Below are 17,921 nucleotides of genomic sequence, written 5' to 3' on the forward strand. Positions count from 1 at the left end.
TCACGCTGCTGGCTCATTGTGTCGACCGTGGTAGGGTTTGGCCGCACAGCTTCTTGCTCTAAGCGATAAGCGGTTTCGGATCTCCCTCCACAAAGGTCGTGGGCGCGGGGATGGGCGTGGATGAAGCGGTTGGAGCCGTGTGAGCAGATTGACGCTAGGCTTTGGGGTGAGCTCTGGGCAACCACGATAACTTCTACTTCGTTGCTGTGCTTGGAGGATGATCCGATGCAAGTGCTGTGGCCGTGGACGACAGCGATGATGATGATGATGATCATTGCGCAGCGGCGGGCGATCACCGTTGCGTTCCTTTCGCCGAGCACCGCCCCGCGGCTGGGGAGTCCCTGCCTCAGGGCGTTGCAGGGCTGTCAGTGTCGCGCTGCCCGCGCAAGAGCCAGCCAGGGGTGCATCATTTTCAATACCGGGGCCGCCGAACCCGCCAATGCATGACGCAGTCAGCGTGAAGGCAGTGGTTCCCTGCGTGCCTCACACCATCCCGGGCAGCACCATTCTACCAATAGCACCGGGGTAGGGTAGTTTGATCATGGCATCGTACACCAGACATGATACTATGGTTGAATGCTTGAATCGCACAGTAGAATATAGTTGGAGGACCCAAAGACACGAGTAATCTTATGAGCAATTTAAATCTGAGCCAGGACACACCTTACCAGCCTTGCAAGACCATTGCTTCTGCTCAACTTCCATCAACGCTGCAAAGGTGTCAGTGACCGTGGTGCAACAAGATTGAGAAAAGAGCATGGACGACAGCGATGCCTACTGACTGTTAACGTAGCAAAATCTCTGGCGTGACCGTGTTACCCAATATGCTATGTGGCGTCAAGTCTGCGCAACACATGCTTGACCGGCATCAAAGATGCTCGACATGCGTGAAGACGTCTGCAATTCCATGTGCCACCGCCGATGAATATGATGCGACGGAGACGGAAGGAGCAAGGGGCGACGTACACAAGAATGATCTAGGATATCTGCGGGTCAAAATTAAGGATCTCCATTGAATATTGAGAGTCGTGAAGAGAATACGAAGCAGCTGCGACATCTCAATAGCATCAGCACCTCAATCATGGGACATCAAACAAGCGCAACGGAGGATGATATTCGGTTACGTACTATCTAATTCGCTTTCAATAATAGCCGACAAGTACAAGATATTGTGGTGGCCACGGCACGGTGCAAACCGCTCAAAAGCGTACGTGACCTGGCAACACCGCACGAGTAGAGAATCTGTGCTGCGACGAGAACGGAACGAAGACGACCGCGCGATGAATGGATTACACCAATAATGACAAATGCACGTCAATGTGCGACGATGCATGGTTCAAGCTGCAGTGTGGACACCTTGATCTAGCGATGGGAAAAGGTTTTGCGCGGACAGTAGGATCACTAGTGTACAAGACAGTCAAGCGGGGTTGTAAACGAAAACGTGGAGGCCTGCAGGGGGGAGTACGCATCCCGCCCCTCTGCTTTTGCATGAGGACAAAGAGATGCGTTGGTGCAGATCAAAGTCCTGATGATGCTGCTGCTGCTGGCTGGTTGACCGGCTCGCTCGCTCAGGCGTGGCGCTGGTACTGCGCGACAAGCATTGCGTGGTCCCTCTCGTATGGCTCAAGCGTCAGCTGTTCCCTCGGCCTGAACATCTCTGATTGCAGCTTCTTAACCTCGCTCGCAAACACTGCCTCGGGCACCGCCGTCGAGTCGATACAAGATGCCTTGATCGAAATGAGCGCATGACCCTTGTCCTTGAGGAAGTGGTGCGAGTTGAGCGCGACAATGCGTGCCTGATCTGGCTGCGCCACGTCCGCAAAGACGACATCGACCGTCCCGACGAGCATGCGGTACTTTTGTGGATGCCGTGCGTCCTCGATAATGGGGATCACGTTCGTCCGCTTCTTGGCCATGTTAATCAGATCTCGGCCGCTGCGGTGCGAAAACTCGACCGCGTAGACGATCCCCTCGGGTCCCACTACGTCGGCCACATGGCTCACGCTCGTCCCGCTGGCAGCACCGAGGTACAGCACCTTAGCGCCAGGCGCAATGTGGATGTGGTCTAGGCCACCGAGGATACCCGCTGCAAGCTTGCTTCGGAACGGGTTCCAGACTCGGTACTCCACCTTGGTTGCCGGCACCGAGGGATCCTCTGATGGTGACTCGACGCTGATCCGCTTCTCGCCGTAGACAGCTTCGCCGGGCGAGAGGTTCTTGGTGACCAGCAGGTGTTCCTTGCCCTCGGCGATGAAGACACCGCCATGTCGGTGAGGCTTGACGATGACCTTGGCCCCACCCCTGGCGCCGCCAGCACCACCACCTCGTCCACCGCGACTACCACCGCGTGCACCGCCACGGGCACCACCACGGCCGCCCGGGGCACCTCGACCTCCGAATCCACCACGGCCGCCTGAGCGAGTGAAAGAAAAGGCGAGCAAGAAAAAGGGAAAGGAGTATGAGACGTCAGTATCGACTGGTCGGGGTCTTCTAGCTTGTCGTTTTCAGCTCACCCCTGCCAGCTGGGCCACCGCCGCGGCCGCCTCCTCGACCAGGAGGGCCACCCCTGCCTCGTCCGCCACCTCGTCCGCCACCTCTGCCACCTCGGTCGCCTGAAAAAGTAAAATGATATTAAAGCACACGTCATATTGTCAGCTTTGTCGCCGGTGTAGAAGCCATGCGCTCGCGCCGCTTCGTTCTCACCAAATGCCATCTTGTATCTTTCAGTTACGGTCACAAGCTTTTACTACTGACTTGTTAGGACGCTGCAATGCCGTGAAGAATCTCGGTAGCCTCCGCACTTTTGCAATCAGATGTGGTACAAGTGCTGCAGAAAGAGGCTCCTGCAATCCATCTTGCATGTGCAAAGAAGTTGGCCAGTCGGCGAAGTCAAGGAAGCGAAACGGAGACCTTTCCTCGAAAAATTTGGCGACCGAGTTTACGGGCCCAAAAAGAGGACTGCTGTGGTTGTGCGTGGATTTACAGAGGGAGACGCGAGTGGCGACAGCGCGCGAGACAGAGAGCAACACCATCGCTGCCAAGTCAAAAACGCAACGGCTTGTGTTTGCTAACTGTTTATCGCACCCTCCGTAGCACAACGTGTACGCGTATAGTACGCAAGCTCAGTTCTGCAACAAGAGAGGAAAGGATAAACAGCAACACGCGCCGCGCCCGCACGAGATGCCGCGCGAACTTATCACTATCCAAGCCGGGCAGTGCGGGTAAGTTAACGCGCGAGAGTCCATTGGGTGTCCTCCCATCCTGTCTTCTTACACGCGCCTCCTGACTCGCGCTGCCACCTAGGAATCAAATTGGTTCACAGTTCTGGGAATATCTCTGCAAGGATCACGGGATTTCACGCGACGGAACCTTGGAGGACTTCGCCACAGATGGCGCCGCGGGCGATCGCAAGGATGTCTTCTTTTACCAGGCGGATGACGAGCACTACGTGCCGCGAGCGATTTTGGTCGATTTGGAGCCAAGGGTGAGAGTGGTCCCGGCGCAGATGATTCCTGTTGAGTTGCGCGCTAATGTGCGAGGGAACCGCACCTTCCCTCATAGGTCCTTGCAAATATCATGTCAGGGCCGTACAAAAGATTGTACAACCCAGAGAACATATATTCGTCCAAGACGGGCGGCGGTGCAGGCAACAACTGGGCGCAAGGGTTCGGCGCTGGGCAGAAGATCGCGGATGAGCTGATTGAGATGATTGAACGTGAGGCAGACGGAAGCGACAGCTTGGAGGTAAGAGCGAGCTTCCTGCTGTGATATCGCTTTGCGCGACAGCGGCCTCACATATTATTCTGCAGGGCTTCATGCTTCTCCACTCGATCGCGGGAGGCACAGGTTCCGGCCTTGGCTCCTTCCTGCTAGAGGCGCTGAACGACGCATACCCCAAGAAGCTCATCCAGACCTATTCGGTGTTTCCCAATTCGGAGGAAACGTCGGACATCGTCGTACAGCCGTACAACTCGATCCTGACACTGAAGCGCCTGGTAGATCACGCGGACAGCGTCGTCGTCCTCGACAATGCCGCCCTCAGTCGGATCGCTAGCGATCGGTTACACATCCATGATCCGAGCGTCAGGTGAGCAAAATAGTATTATGAATGCAGTCTGTAAACGTCTTACACTCTCGACGATTGCAGTCAAATCAACCAAATGATCAGCACGGTAATGGGCGCATCTACTTTGACACTGCGGTATCCGGGCTACATGAACAATGACCTAGTGAGCACATTTTAAGGACATCCGTTTCAGTATGCGTGATTGACTCCCACGACTTCGCTCTGCCAACAGGTCGGCATGATGGCGTCCTTAATCCCAACCCCTCGGGCGCACTTCCTCATGACCTCATATACCCCCTTCACCTCCGACACGGTGGATCGGGGCAAAGCAACGATGAAGACGTCCGTCCTGGATGTGATGCGGCGACTGCTCCAACCGAAGAACCGCATGGTCTCCACGCATGGTGCGAGCAAGTCCAGCTGCTACATCTCCATCATGAACATCATCCAGGGCGACGTCGATCCACGCGACGTGCACAAGTCGCTACTACGCATTCGTGAGCGGCACCTGGCTTCCTTCATCCCATGGGGCCCTGCGTCTATACAAGTGGCGCTCGCCAAACGCAGCCCATACATGGCGTCAACACATAGGGTCAGCGGCCTGATGCTCGCCAATCATACCGGCATCGCGAGCTTGTTCAAGCGCACGGTCGATCAGTATGACCGATTGAGGAATCGATCAGCTTTCGTCGAGCAGTACAAAAGAGAACCGGCGTTTTCGAGCGACCTGAGTGACTTGTGGGTATCGCCACTGCAGAGCGTCCAACGGCCTTGTTATTGGTTCGGTATCTGACTGACATTCTTCCGCCATGAAAGTGATGAGGCTCGGGAAACAACGCAGGAGCTCATTCAAGGTGAGCCTGATTTGAAAGAACACGGCCAAGACCTTCTGACCCTTGTTTCACCATTTGTCCTTCAGAGTACCGTGCCGCCGAGCAACCGGAGTGTGAGTAGAGAGCGTCTTGGGGCACAATGGAATGAGCAGCTCACCCCTGCTCTTCAATGCACCCCTCGCGTAGACATTACCGGGAAGAGCGCATAAGATCTTGTAGCTTTGTCAGGAACCTCGACTGTATTTTAGCAAGATTGTGCATTATTGAGCGAAACGTTACAAAGTTTGCTGAAAGAAAGACGTTTGAGCAGACAGGTGGATGTACAACGACTGCTTCAAGCAGTCGATTCTTGAGGCAGCAGCGCTGCTTGCGACGGCGGCTCAGGAATTGGCGTGATCTCTTCCATAAGTGCTGGCAAGAATTTGCTCGCGCGGTCTTTAGTGACATCCCATAGTTCGACTTGAGCAGGGGATCGCGAGTCCTCTCCTTCCGCAGGCGGCGGAACGAGTATCGAGGCTGCTTGCATGACCAATAGAATATTCTTGACCGTCTCGGGTAACGACTCAGTCTGTACGTGAGCAATGAATGCGTCAGTCCACCAATGCTGATGCTGGACAGGCAAAGTGCGCCCCGATAGCTCACAAGCTGATCACGCTTGCCACAATTGAGAAAGCGGTCATAGAACCCGAGCACTTGCTCCCACAGGCCGATGAGCTGTTTGGAGGACTCGTTAAGCTCGACAAGGTAACGTAGGAAAATTTTGCATAGCATGGCACACATGCGCATTCGTGTTTCCTGCATACCACTGGCTTCCGGATCCCTTTGGAAGACTTGCGGCTTGAGCAGATCTTCGAGTGCGGGAAAGATGATTTCTTCGAAGATCAGTGCAAGCTGTATGTGCTCGCCTGAAAGCAATTGGGGGGCTAGCAAGACCTTCTGCAGATGCGCAATTGCGTCCTGACGCACTGGCCGGTACCCATTGGTGCACTGTTGTGCTAGCGCGCCCATGAGCGGTAACCAGAAATGTCTCCATCCTGGTAACAACGGACAACGAAGCTCTGTCAGTATGCAGAGATAAACACGTCCTACATCGTGCGCAGGCCTACCATCTAGACGAGTCGACTCCGTGATGAGGCGGGGAATCTCAGCCTTGATAGCTTCCAGCACTCCAAGTGCTTCTTTTCCTCGTCGTTGGCATGCCTCGTCATACTCTGTCTGTTCCTTACGTTCAGTGAGGGTCCGCCGTTGCATGTCTCTGCGTTCGGCGCGAGCAGTTGCGACCACATCAGAGGCGGATGCGACGTCTCTCAAGACTGCCACGATTCCGATATAGTTATCAATCGTGATACTTGTCTCCGCGAGGTACTTCATAATCTCGAACGCGTGACCAGCGGCGCTAGCGTTGTGAGAGAATCCGCAATCAGCGACCAAAGACAGCACCAGGTTCCACTCGGTAGCCGAGCTGACCGCCGCAACGCCTTCACGCAATGCGTAAGCCAGCCCAAGAGCAATTTGCTCGACCAGAGCTGGCTTAAGATCGTTGGGAATCGAACGCATAGTGTCCAACGTGATCAAAGCCTGATCGGAGCCAGCCTCTTTCGCGACAGGGATAAGTCGGAGCAGGCTGACCACGGCTCGCTCGACCATCAATGGATGGTACCTCGGAGCATCCGCAAGGATCGCCGAAAAGTGTTGCACTGCAGAAATCCAGGACTCATCAGGGCAAGACTTTGCGCTGACAACGATACCTGCAAGAACCTCTTGCATGAACAGCGCGCAAGGATCGTATGGCAGCTGGCCGCGGACGAGGACAGTGTGTTGAGGTGTCGAGGTGCCTGAGCTGCCGCTCTCAGCTGCACGCCGCGCAAGCGCCAGGCGATCAATCGTATGCTTGTCGGCGAGTTCTTTGGCTGCAGTGATTGCATGTTGCAGCGACTCTGACGAGAGACTCGGAATCTGGGCAAACATGTCATCGATCCGGCAAGAGGCGATACAGTCTACAGTGCAGAGTGTCGACTCGATATCTTCATCCGTCACTTCTGGGGGAGCAGGGGCCAGTACGTTACCTCCAGTTGGCGAGAGTAGATAAGAAGACAACGTGCTGAATAGGCCACCTTGGCCACGAGGGTCCTGGATGGGAGTGTTGGCAAGCCGCTTTGGCCTGAGAGGGATCTCTTCCGGCTCCTTGCCAAAGAGGAACATCTGGCGCATTCCGAGCGGGAGAAGGGAATGCGCAAAAAGATTTTTCAAGATCTGTAGCAATTCCTTCCAACTCGCGCACATAGCATCACCGTTGCCGTTCGCGATTGTAAAAAGAACGACAGCCGCCATCTGACCTTTGAAGTTGACGCCAAAGTAGACTGACAAAGGCCCAACAGTGATCTTTTGGTCTTCGACATCGACAGTTGCATTATTGATCGGGCCTTGGGCGATGTGGTCATCCAGAAGTCCGGTGGCACCAGCTAAAGTCTTGACCATGAAGTCGAAGAGTTCAATCATGCCGAACGTGCTTGCCAGAGCAGCGCATTGACGGAAGCCTGCGATAGACCGCTCAAGAAGATGCTCGTCTTGGAAGGTAGAAAAAGCGTGCGCCAGCGCAGCAACAATTGGGCGCCATGATCGAGCAAAGACATTGCGGTCAAACAAGGTGGTGGAGCAAGGGATAAGGGAGCCCGCAGTGCGCGAGCGGCGCAGCAGCTCCTTCCAGGTGTAGTCAAACCCCAACTGACCAGCATGCTCTTCTGGCATAACGATCTCTCTCTTGCGGATTGACTCGTAGATGGTCGTCAGATACTCGTCGTTAAAGTCCTTGCCATCATTAACACCGCGAAGGTTCCGTTTATAATCATCGGCTGTCATTTTTCTTTTCTGATTCTGAGGATTGTGCAGATCGGTATTGAGCATTATGACGCTGTAGGCGAGAACGTATACTGCATCCTCGCTGGCAACCTCTGATGAGCCAGATGCGAAGTATGCCCTTGCAAATGTCTCTGTTATCCGTGCGATTTGTTGGGCCTCGCCGGGTAATCGGAAGGACTCAAGCATTTCTCGCATAGCATCTCCAACGTTGCGGCCGCTAAAGTCAAATAAATGGATGAACGCTTCGCAGATTTTTTCGTTGGCCGGTCGTGATAGGTAGTCGCCCAAAAGCTTTTTGTCGAGGCCCGGGCATTCCTTCAAGAAGCGTGCAATCGCAGCATCGCGATCTCCTTCGGTCTGTATCAAGCCCTCCTTTTCCATATAGGCGAGACCATCCTTTGGCCTTGCGTTGAAACGCGCTGCACCGGCCAAGATTGCAGCCTTCTTGCTCTTCTGCAAACCAAGCTGCTGAGCATCCAGCAGGCCCTGAGGCCAAGCTGGATCTTCGAAAGCCGGGTCCTGTCGCGCAAATAAACTGCCAACGATGGTTAGGATGGCATCCAAGGCCATTACCTGCAAGCTGTCCTGGCCGGGTGAGCCGGGAGCCTGGGCAAAAACAGAACGCGACCAGAAAGAGATGAGCCTTTCCAAGATGTTGTCGCACTCAGTATCGGCGTCGAAGTTGGCCCAAAGCGTGATATTAGCATCTCCGTGAGAGAATAGAGTCTCGAGAAGCGAGCATAGGGTCTCGAGAAGGAGCTCGCGCGTCTCGCCTGTGCTGGGAGCTAGCTCCGAGGTCTTCGCAAGTGGCGGTGGCGGTGGAGGTGGAGGTGGAGGTGGCCCAGTGAGAGTAGGATTGATATCGGAAGAACGACTAACAGCTGCCGCAACGTCATTCCAAGGCTCCAAGCCCATGGCAAAGGTGGGAGCTAGCTTGTCAAGCAAATACTTGAGGAAGAACTCGAATTGGAGCTTAAGATGCTGTCCAGCAACTTCGAAGAGGGTCGAAATGGTGCGCAAGCTGTATGTGAGGATGCTTGGGTTCTCCGAGCGCGCCAGCTGGAAAAGATGTCGGCAGGCCGAATCTTGTAAGATGGCGCGCAAAGATGGGTATTCTGCGATAGCAACGCCGCTGGTTTCGAGTACGCTGCTCAAAATGGTCATCGCTAGGAGCCGCATTGCGTCTGTGTTTTGACCGTTGCGAGGATCTAGGAGAGATACTAACACGCGCAAAATCTCAGTCAACGCTGGCAGACCAAACGACTCGACGTCCATAGGAGCGAAGGACACTGTGGAGGAAGGGTGTCAGCGACCTCACGGGCCTCCAAATGCCTTTGATGAACGTACTTGTTGTTTGATCCGCCTGATCGTTCGCCACGGCCACTTTCTCCTCCGCCTTGTCTCCGTATTCATGGGCAATTCCATGGACATCAGCCGATTGCGCGTCTTCGGGGGCCGCTGCCTCTGCGCCGGCCATATCCAACGGCGACTGAGCCGCTTCATCTTCCTCTGGAATCACGCCAGGCGACATCGACGGTCCTGCAGCGGGTACTTGCAAGCTGCTAGGATCGGGTATCGTCATCCTTCTAAGCTTCTTTTCGTCCAGCTCGGTCTCTTGTTCCTCAACCTCGGAGACCAAGGTCTCATGTATGGGCTCTGCGTCTCCAGAGAAGTTCTCGTCTACTGTCAGAGGGATGCGCTGCAGCTTGGCAAACAAGGCGCGGATCATGTGCATCATTGACTGTGTTGCCGAGCGGCGAAGAACCTCTGCAGGAGTGACGTGTCACTAAGTGTAAGCTGACACCTCACTTCGAGCAAAAGGTGAGCAGTTCGGACTCACCACTAAGCCTGGTCTGACAGCACATGCTTAGGCCGGTCTCCATCATCTCGCAAATGCTCTCATTTCCCAGGGCGTCGGCCAAGGAGACTGCAGCAGCGCCTTCCGCAGAAAGCAGTTGTGAAGATCCACAGACGAGCTCCCGCATGACTGAGAGAATGCGAAGCAAGACCAGCTCATCAACGATGGGGTCGCTGGCCTCGAATCGACAGTGAGAGATCGCATGCGCAATCTCTGATATTGCGACCTGCGCTCCAGTTGCCGGAATCGGTGACGATGGAATGGGGATCAATCCGTATGCAAGAAAACGATCAATCGCTTGCAGAGCGGCTGATGTGATGGCACCGCTCGTCCGTGGCGACAATATGACCTTGACAAAAGGTGAGACCAGCAAAGGCCGCGGGAACTCTGCAAACTCTGCCAACAGCTGAAGGTCAGAGCGGGCACCTCGTGAAGGTCCAGTGCTGGTCACTGCTCACCTTGCGTTTCATGAAGCTGCGCCTTCAGAATGGCGAACGCAGCCAATAGACCAGATTCACTGTCGTCCCGTGCAAACCGCTCAAGACTTCCAGCAGCTTCTAAGGACACATTTGTCGTCGGTTTCGGCGCGCTACCTTCGGCATCCTTCCCTTTGACCGACCCTGGCAGCTGCCTTTTGGCAAGAGGCACACCAAGCGAAGAAAGCCTCCGCTGATGCCGAACAATGGGATTGTCATTCCTGTAGTCTATCGCAAGCGTTCTTTCTGCCGCCTCGGCAGCATGGCTCGTGAGGCCGAGCGCGGAAGAGCCTGTGGACTGCAGTAGCTGATCCCAGGAACCATTTGGAGCTCCAGAGCTAGACGAAAAGTATGATGAGCTCGCCCGATTCTTGACGCTCTTGCGTATTGCGGAAGTGACAGCGATGATTTCAGAGTTGACAAGATGCTCTTCTGAAACCTGTAATGGCGGATAGTATGAGAGCACAACAGGTGCACCGGCAGTCATTGTACTGAACACCCTGCGACCAGAAGCTCTGGACGGGGGACGCGATGGCTCATCGCGCAGCCGCGCAGCGGGACCGCCAGCAGCTGGCGACATCTTTCCAGAAATAGCGATTGGATAGATCCTGCGGCGCTCTGGCAGACTGAATGCTGCCCAGCAGCGAGTAGATGCACTGTGTCATGCAACGGAGGTATTCAGAGACAGATGGGCTTGGTGAGTTACTGATTTTGAAAGTGCGATGACCCTCCCCACTGCCCGCGACGCGTGGCCCGTGGGAGAACTGTTCAACCGAGTTGGAAGCAACCGAATGCCAGCCAGCCAGGGAAATGGGGCCGGGGCGCAGCATTCAAGATGTTCGCACTTTCACTCTCATCGGTATATCCAACTTGGCCCGATACTCGCACCATCCGCACCTCATTTCCCACTCTTTGACACCGAAGAACTCGCTTGATATCTTAGAAATCGGCCAAGCTTTCTTCGCGTGGCGCTCTGTGCCAACAAGAAGCATGGCTTCCTTGAAATTTTGCCAGGAGTGGTGAGCCTGCTACGCAAACGTCGTGCGACATATTGCACGTTTCTCACCCTCTTCTGATGTCTTCCTTCGATGCGAACAGCAACAATCTCTTGTATCCAGAGGTAAGCGAGACGGAAGTTCTCAGTAGGAATAGGATGCCGTGATCCTGATGCATCCAGTTTTACTGTCTTTTACCCAGGAGGACCGGACGAACCATGTTCTGCTCTACAGCTGCCGTAACTGCGACTACCGGGAGGAGGCAGGTAGCCAGCTCGTCTTCCGCAATGACCTGATTTCTGTGACGCAGGTGTGTCTGTTACAGATGCAACTGCTATGGTATGCGCATGTTTGGCGCTGACAGGACACAACGGCGCGTTTTTTTCTTGGATGTGTTCAGGAGCAACCAGGAGTCATTGACAACATTACAAAAGATCCGACGCTACAGCGCGTAGAGCAGAAATGTCCTTATTGCGGAAACCAAGAGTGAGCTCGTAACTTCTTTCGGAACGTGTCGTGTCTCGGTCGCTGATATCCGCATGGATGCGCTTCGTGACGCCTGCTGCTTGGACATGATCCAGAGCGGTGTGCTTCCAGGACCAGAGCAAGCGCATTTTCAATCGCATGATCCTCTTCTTCTGTTGCTGCAACTGCGAAAAATTGTTCCAGGACCCAGAAGTATCAAGAAAAGCTGGCACAAACACTCAAGTCAACCCCGAAGATGTAACCAACCTGGAGGCCTTCTAATTCACCTAAAACGATCAACGTTCTGCACTATCCTCAAGATGCGCACTGGCTTTGGTGATTACATCCGCAACTCCACCGTATCACTGTATTTCTATAATCAACCGCAATGCACACGCGATACCAGCAAGTACCCCTCGGCTTTGGCTTTGCGGCCGTTGCGCCTGTACAGAACTGGGCTCGAACTCTACTAATGTTACAAGTGTCCACGAGCTTTAAGACGCGACGATGTCTCTCCTGACCCTCTTCGTTACTCTTCAATGAAGATTCTACTGTCATTTTTGCTCAGTGCAGGTGGCTTCCCTGCCGCCTTTGTCTTGCCAGCCTTTACATGGGACGCTCTGCGCAGCCGACGATGTAAGCATGACGATGCAACAGTCGCAGAAGCACGCAGACTGACCTCTTGTAAAAGTGCGCCGAAATCGGGTACTCTGCATCTTCAAGCAAGTCCATCGCATCCCATACAACTGCGATCAGAGAAAGGAGTCGCCCTTGAGCATCATGACCTTGCATGCCCAAGCGAAATTTCGTCTTACTCTGAGTGAATGAGAGCATCCAAAAACTACTTGTCGAGCGGGGCGACGGAGCTATTGGGCTCGACAGAAAGAGCGCTGGGCCTAGCACAGCAAGCGTGAGAGAAACCCCAAGAGTGTTGATCACGATAGCTTGCACGGTATCAGCCAGGGCAAGAGTATATCGTCGCGCCATTCTGCCGGCCATCGTTGGGAGGCAGTCTTGGTCCACTCGCCAACATGGGGGTAAGGCTCAGGTCTCGCGTTGTCTGCATATTAGGGGTGGTAGTTGTCAAGGACGCTTGACAGTCACGACTCGCGCGTCCCTAACAAATACAATCCGCTCAGGATCTTTCAAGCGCAAAACAAGCTTATCAATATCACGTTGGAAGGTGTCGCGACCAGGGGGAGAGATAAGAAGCCAAGGTAGAGCATCACTCAACACCCTCAACCGAGAGCACAATTTGATTCCGCAGCCAAGCCAGAACCGAATGATCGACTGAGAAGGCAAAACTTGAGCGCATGAGCCAATTGCTGCAATGCGGCAGGCGAATGAAAGGACAGATGGGCGTTGGTGTAAATGCATTGATTACGGAGCTCAGATCACCCCTGTGATCAGTCGCCCAAGAAGAAGTAGTCGCCGGACCCCTTCTGCTCTTTGTCTGAGGAGGAAAATAAGCAGCAGCAAAGGTTGGCAATCGTGCGTTAGCGACAAGTGCAAGAAAGGACGCCAAAGCCTGCTCTCACCCTTGATTGAGTTGAGCTTGTTGACGCGAGGACGCTATTGGTACAAGGAGCAATTACTTTCAGTCTCCGGGCCCTCACGCAGCTTTGCACACTGAAGTCAAGCTCACAAAGTTGGTCGGGTCGCGTCGCATCGTGACTTCCAGCGTCGCCAAGAAGCTGTATAGCCAATGATCGAATGAAACATCAATAAGAGTCCGAGTCAGGTCTGAGTGCATGTGCATGTGCATCACTCACGCGTTCATGCCAGTCAGCAGACTCTGAGGCCGCTTGGCTGTCGCCTTGACTGATGGTTGACCTTCGTAGACGATAACGCGATCTGCGTATCAAACAACGGAAAAAGTTCAACATCAATATTAGCAGAGCCTGGTTACGCTAAAACTCACCGGCCAGGTAAGTCGCCATGATGATGTCTGGGTAAAGAGCAGGTGAAGAATAATATCGTCGGTTATTGATTCAGGCAGCACGGCACTCTAAGCACTAGCATCACTCACCGTGCTCGATGATGAATGCCGACTTCTTGGAATGAAGGATGAATCTCTTGATGACTTTGGAGGCGATGATACGTTGCTCGGAGCTGCGACGAAGAAAAGTTCAGTATAAGACCTTTATCGAAGACAATTGAGCCTCATTTTATACTTACTCAAGGTACGCCGAGGGCTCATCGATAAGATAGACATCCGCGGGCTTGCCCAGCGCGAGCACAAGCGCAACTCTCTGCAGCTCTCCTCCCGACAACGTTTGAACGTCCTGGTCGATAATGTTGTCCAAGCTCATCGGCTTAACAACGTCGGTCTGGAATTGCGGGTGCATGAAAGCAGCTTTGATTTGCTTAAGCAGAAGCATGCGCACTGTTCCTTGGAATTTGGGCGCGATGGTCTGCGGCTTGAGCGAGACATTGAGTTGCGGGATCTTGTCCTTGCCAACGTCCGGCTCGAGCTTGCCTGCGAGCATCTTGACAAAAGTCGTTTTCCCAGTTCCATTCTCGCCCAAGAAAACGATTATTTCAGAATCAGAGAACTCGCCAGGTTCAATGTCGAGTTCGAAGCTGCCCAGTTTCTTCGACATGGCGGGGTAGCTAAAGGTCTTGGACCTCTCGATAACATCTGCGTCTGCAGTCTCGGCGATCTTGAAAGTCAAGCTCTCGTCTCGGAAACGCATGTTCTCGGCGGGAATAAAGCCGTCCAGGAAGATGTTGATGCCGTCACGCACAGGTGACGGCACAGTCACCACACCATAGACGCTGGGAACACCGTACAGGCAGCAGATGAAGTCGGAAAGGTAGTCGAGAACTGACAAATCATGCTCAACAGCGATGACGTAGGTGTTCGAGTCTAAGAGTGTTCGGATCATACGCGCGGCATTCAGACGTTGCTTAACATCGAGGTATGACGACGGCTCGTCAAACATGTACCTGGACACCAAGAATGATCGTCAGCATAACAGCACACGCACATCAACAGGTGAAACTTACATGTTGGCCTTCTGCACGCATGACATGCCAATGGCGAACCGCTGAAGCTCCCCACCACTCAAGTTTTTCACGTCTCTGTCAAGAACCTCTTGCAAATCCAGCAAGCGAACAATATCATCCTTGTTGTTCATCTCTACCTTTCCGTCTAACATCTCTGAAACAGTTGCGCTCCCTTTGATGGCCCTGGGGATGTGGTCAACGTATTGTGGTTTGATGAGCGCCTTGATGTTGTCTTCCAGTACCTTTGTGAAGAAGTTCTGCAGCTCAGAGCCACGGAAGTAGCGCAAGATCTCCTGCCAATCAGGCGGGTCATCATAGCGCCCCAGATTTGGCTTTTGCTTCCCCGCTAGAATCTTCAAAGCTGTACTCTTCCCAATGCCATTCGTCCCAACCAAACCGAGAACCTGACCAGCCCTCGGTGTCGGCAGCCGGTGCAGCTTGAAGCTGTTAGCGCTGTATCGATGTGTCGTCTCTGCCTCGAGGTTCGTGGGAAGCTTGATGATGGTGATTGCCTCAAACGGGCATTTTTTCGTACACTGCGACAGGAGGGACGCGATCAGCTGCGCATTGGCAAAGGCGCCCTCAAGCACACATCCTTTACTGCACTCACAATTCCACAACCAATGCAGAGCTGTTCGGATATGAACGCAATCTTATCGCTGGGTGTCACTTCAATGCAAAGCTTGCCTGGCGACGTAAGGACCGGGAAGTAAGTAAGGATTCCTGAAACAACATTGAAGTTGCCCGCGTGCAAAACGCAAGCACGACGTACCCATGCGAACGACAGGACATGACTTCTTGCATTCTTGTCTGCACTTTTTCGGCTTGCACTTGTCAGTGTTGACTGGAGGAACGCAAGTGGCACACAGTAGCCCCAGTCAGCGACGGTCGTGAGGGAAGGCTGAACGGCATCCTCGCGAACGCTGCACGCGACCAAGGATCCCCAAAGCGCTCACCAATGGCAATCCTTTGCTCCTTTTCTTGTACCGGTGGCTTCGGCGCCATGATGAATCAATTCTGTGCTGTCCTGACTCCTCTGAGCAGTAAGCAACACTTCTGGTGATGGGAAAGATGTATTCTGAAGTGAAGTGCCCAACAGAGGAGCTATGCATGACGAGCATTCGACCTGGATCCTTGAAAATGCTGAATCGAAGCTCTTTCTGTAAATTCAACTCTTGGCTCGCAAGTGGTGTTGTTGCGACGAGTCCCGAGATCCGAGTCCCGTCCTAAAATAGTCACCATGACCGACATGTAAATCTCATCAAAATGTGTATCAAGAACCCAAAAGGGTTTCTCATATATGGGAGCGTATCACTGTCATTCTGCAAAGGTATCTAAATGTACAGATTTCACGCAGTGAGTGTCGAGCAATACTATGCAGGACGGTATTGGCCTGATCTGGCATGGTCTGGCACGCTCTCCATGGAGAGCGCTGCCGCTAGATGTACGAAACATACTACACCTTTCGCTCAACATCTGGCAGTAAGCCCTCTTCAATGAGGATTTGAGGCCTGAAGGGCCATATCTCAAACGCGCGCGCCAAGGCCACCCACTGCTTGTTGGTGAGGCAGTAGACCGGAGTCGATGGGTCAATGGTTTCGTCTTCATCACGCGCAAGCTCAGGATTCTCTTTGCTCAGGCGCTTGAGGATATCATTCGCACCGGGTGCAGCAGTCCTAGACCGGGGCAAAATGTGTGCGTTGCTGCTCAGCAAACGATCTCAAGCTTGATCGCAGCAGCGGGTTTGCTGCAGCGGAAGGACTCACTTGAGCGCCTCGTGCACAGGCTTGGCCTTGAGGACGTACAGCTTGCGCATAAGGTAATCCATCGCTTCGAAGACCTCCCTCTCAACCAATGGCTGTTTTTTTGGCTCGAGCGTAACAAAGCTGAGCGCCTGTTTTCCGACGCCGGTCGCGACATTTTCGTTGGGGATGCCGTACGAACTTCCCAGCGTCAGCCGCAAGCCGATGATACCGGTCGGCGGGTAGACGTGGTCCTTGAAAGGTAGCAGCTCGTGTCCTGGTATGTGCCACTCGATGTCTGTCATGCACTGCGCGATCGTCCCGATCTTGGACCGGTTCGTCGTGTCGCCCGGCTGCGAGAGGATGCGGCGGACCATCGATTCGGAGCAGACGAAGCACAATTTAACGCGCCCTAGCTGGAATAGCCAAGAGCGAGTGGCGATGGCAGCGGTGAGCTGTGCAAAGAGGAGCTCGCCGTGCACTGAATTGGGCAGATGAGCAAAGAAGACAAGTGGGCTGTCTGCTTGCCAATCGGCGTCATGGTGGCTCTTTTGAGGTGTGTACAGCGATGGATTGAGCGCTCTTGCTTGCTCCTCCAGCGCGTCCGGACTGGCTCCCGCGACGCGAGGGATCTTGAGATCTTCGCTCAGATGGTCGAGTGCGCCTTGGTGGTATATGGATGTGTACGTTTCCCATTTGAACCCGGAGAGTGGTAAGTGGATGAGCTTTGATGAGTCAAAGCCGGGGCTATCTTCGGGAAGCCGCTGTAATTATGGCGCAGAACTCGAAAGGTCAGAACCACTCTCTGATGCACGCCCCAAAACGCTAGTCACCTTCAGCCAGGAGCCGTAAAACGTGCTGTCTTCGAGTGCGATGACTTTTTCTACCGAAGGATGCCGCACCAGCGCGTTGGTCACAGTGCCGGCACCTGCGTCAGTGGAGAGCAGAGAGGGAAATGATTCAGCAAGCCTGCCAGCAATGGGATGAGGCTCTTACAACCGGTACGTACCGGCCCATGCCTCGATGACGGTCTTCTTCGGGCCTTGATCAAGCTTCATGAACTCCACTATTCGGTTGATTGTCTTCCTGTTGGACACCCAAAAGGTGTACATGTGCGTGAAGTCACGCTTGTGTGTCGGCTTGAACGCGATCGGCCAGAAGTCCGGAAGCGGCAGGTGTTCGTGCAACAGGGGGTCATCAATGTCGAGTGGAAGCGTCGTTTTATCAAGCTTGCTGTATGGCTTGAGTTCTGCCCGTGCAGCCTCGTCCGAAGCTGCCTGCTTTTCCTTGAGCTCTTTCGTGGTGATCCCGGCGGATTTCGTGCGGAAAGGTCGGTTCGTCTTGGGGTTGATGCCCGCGTCAATCAATGCTTTAATCTCGGCGGTGCTTCTTCGGCGGCGGCGGCGGGACGGTGATTTGTCGTGGTTGTCACTGGGGATGTCAGCATCTTCCACTTCTGATGCCAACGCAGCATCATCCGATTGGCTCGAAGTAGACCCAAAGCTCCGAATGGGGAGTGCACGGGGAGGAAGAGACGCCTGGCGATGCTGTAGCCGCGGGCATATTGCACGCAGCGAGGAGGGCTGATGAAGGAGACTCGGCCTCGAAGACCATGAGA

At 54.0% G+C, this 17,921-nt stretch overlaps 6 protein-coding genes across 6 annotated transcripts; 2 read left to right on the forward strand and 4 right to left on the reverse strand.

The window, feature by feature from the left end:
- Window positions 1–1,288: 1,288 nt before the first annotated feature.
- On the reverse strand, window positions 1,289–2,837 carry K437DRAFT_237818 (Fibrillarin). The gene is made up of 3 exons (XM_013386539.1): window positions 2,704–2,837; window positions 2,514–2,612; window positions 1,289–2,413 (listed from the first exon to the last, which is right to left on the reverse strand). The coding sequence occupies exons 1-3, from the start codon at window positions 2,711–2,713 to the stop codon at window positions 1,569–1,571; spliced, it is 954 nt and encodes a 317-aa protein (XP_013241993.1). The 5' UTR covers window positions 2,714–2,837; the 3' UTR covers window positions 1,289–1,568.
- Window positions 2,838–3,104: 267 nt separating this feature from the next.
- K437DRAFT_237820 (gamma-tubulin) lies at window positions 3,105–5,168 on the forward strand. Its single transcript, XM_013386540.1, has 9 exons — window positions 3,105–3,221; window positions 3,304–3,484; window positions 3,562–3,744; window positions 3,810–4,087; window positions 4,148–4,229; window positions 4,299–4,804; window positions 4,883–4,920; window positions 4,986–5,012; window positions 5,086–5,168. Exons 1-9 carry the CDS (start codon window positions 3,181–3,183, stop codon window positions 5,106–5,108), a joined length of 1,359 nt encoding a protein of 452 aa, XP_013241994.1. The 5' UTR covers window positions 3,105–3,180; the 3' UTR covers window positions 5,109–5,168.
- On the reverse strand, window positions 5,142–10,758 carry K437DRAFT_257913 (Sec7-domain-containing protein). The gene is made up of 6 exons (XM_013386541.1): window positions 10,075–10,758; window positions 9,599–10,012; window positions 9,106–9,525; window positions 6,006–9,047; window positions 5,542–5,933; window positions 5,142–5,467 (listed from the first exon to the last, which is right to left on the reverse strand). Exons 1-6 carry the CDS (start codon window positions 10,670–10,672, stop codon window positions 5,234–5,236), a joined length of 5,100 nt encoding a protein of 1,699 aa, XP_013241995.1. The 5' UTR covers window positions 10,673–10,758; the 3' UTR covers window positions 5,142–5,233.
- Window positions 10,759–10,969: 211 nt separating this feature from the next.
- Window positions 10,970–11,964, forward strand: K437DRAFT_257914 (putative DNA-directed RNA polymerase II 14.5 kDa polypeptide). The gene is made up of 5 exons (XM_013386542.1): window positions 10,970–11,111; window positions 11,191–11,212; window positions 11,290–11,397; window positions 11,488–11,573; window positions 11,669–11,964. The coding sequence occupies exons 1-5, from the start codon at window positions 11,083–11,085 to the stop codon at window positions 11,832–11,834; spliced, it is 411 nt and encodes a 136-aa protein (XP_013241996.1). The 5' UTR covers window positions 10,970–11,082; the 3' UTR covers window positions 11,835–11,964.
- Window positions 11,965–12,800: 836 nt separating this feature from the next.
- K437DRAFT_165138 (P-loop containing nucleoside triphosphate hydrolase protein) lies at window positions 12,801–14,759 on the reverse strand. The gene is made up of 7 exons (XM_013386543.1): window positions 13,731–14,759; window positions 13,582–13,664; window positions 13,474–13,500; window positions 13,325–13,406; window positions 13,198–13,246; window positions 13,091–13,124; window positions 12,801–13,005 (listed from the first exon to the last, which is right to left on the reverse strand). Exons 1-7 carry the CDS (start codon window positions 14,495–14,497, stop codon window positions 12,959–12,961), a joined length of 1,089 nt encoding a protein of 362 aa, XP_013241997.1. The 5' UTR covers window positions 14,498–14,759; the 3' UTR covers window positions 12,801–12,958.
- Window positions 14,760–16,017: 1,258 nt separating this feature from the next.
- On the reverse strand, window positions 16,018–17,415 carry K437DRAFT_226283 (S-adenosyl-L-methionine-dependent methyltransferase; the record flags this gene model as incomplete). Its single annotated transcript, XM_013386544.1, has 5 exons — window positions 16,018–16,237; window positions 16,328–16,851; window positions 16,927–17,067; window positions 17,137–17,231; window positions 17,313–17,415. 5 exons carry the CDS (start codon window positions 17,413–17,415, stop codon window positions 16,018–16,020), a joined length of 1,083 nt encoding a protein of 360 aa, XP_013241998.1.
- Window positions 17,416–17,921: the final 506 nt, after the last annotated feature.

The sequence above is a fragment of the Tilletiaria anomala genome, assembly GCF_000711695.1.
Source record: "Tilletiaria anomala UBC 951 chromosome Unknown K437scaffold_71, whole genome shotgun sequence".
Classification (NCBI taxonomy): domain Eukaryota; kingdom Fungi; phylum Basidiomycota; class Exobasidiomycetes; order Georgefischeriales; family Tilletiariaceae; genus Tilletiaria; species Tilletiaria anomala.

Excerpts from the sequence above, each read along its gene's own strand:
- K437DRAFT_237818 (XM_013386539.1), bottom strand. Across the intron at positions 2,414-2,513 it reads CGGTGGCCCAGCTGGCAGGG|GCGGCCGTGGTGGATTCGGA; the intron begins GTGAGCTGAAAA and ends TCACTCGCTCAG.
- K437DRAFT_237820 (XM_013386540.1), top strand. The coding sequence starts at position 3,181 with ATGCCGCGCGAACTTATCACTATCCAAGCCGGGCAGTGCGG. Across the intron at positions 4,230-4,298 it reads GCTACATGAACAATGACCTA|GTCGGCATGATGGCGTCCTT; the intron begins GTGAGCACATTT and ends CTCTGCCAACAG. Across the intron at positions 5,013-5,085 it reads TGCCGCCGAGCAACCGGAGT|ACATTACCGGGAAGAGCGCA; the intron begins GTGAGTAGAGAG and ends CCCCTCGCGTAG.
- K437DRAFT_257913 (XM_013386541.1), bottom strand. The coding sequence starts at position 10,672 with ATGTCGCCAGCTGCTGGCGGTCCCGCTGCGCGGCTGCGCGATGAGCCA. Across the intron at positions 10,013-10,074 it reads GCAGCTTCATGAAACGCAAG|AGTTTGCAGAGTTCCCGCGG; the intron begins GTGAGCAGTGAC and ends AGCTGTTGGCAG. Across the intron at positions 5,934-6,005 it reads GGAGTCGACTCGTCTAGATG|GATGGAGACATTTCTGGTTA; the intron begins GTAGGCCTGCGC and ends CGTTGTTACCAG.
- K437DRAFT_257914 (XM_013386542.1), top strand. The coding sequence starts at position 11,083 with ATGGCTTCCTTGAAATTTTGCCAGGAGTG. Across the intron at positions 11,112-11,190 it reads TTGAAATTTTGCCAGGAGTG|CAACAATCTCTTGTATCCAG; the intron begins GTGAGCCTGCTA and ends CGATGCGAACAG. Across the intron at positions 11,574-11,668 it reads CCTTATTGCGGAAACCAAGA|AGCGGTGTGCTTCCAGGACC; the intron begins GTGAGCTCGTAA and ends GACATGATCCAG.
- K437DRAFT_165138 (XM_013386543.1), bottom strand. The coding sequence starts at position 14,497 with ATGTTTGACGAGCCGTCGTCATACCTCGATGTTAAGCAACGTCTGAAT. Across the intron at positions 13,501-13,581 it reads GGCATTCATCATCGAGCACG|ACATCATCATGGCGACTTAC; the intron begins GTGAGTGATGCT and ends CTCTTTACCCAG. Across the intron at positions 13,247-13,324 it reads CTGCTGACTGGCATGAACGC|CTTCTTGGCGACGCTGGAAG; the intron begins GTGAGTGATGCA and ends TTGGCTATACAG.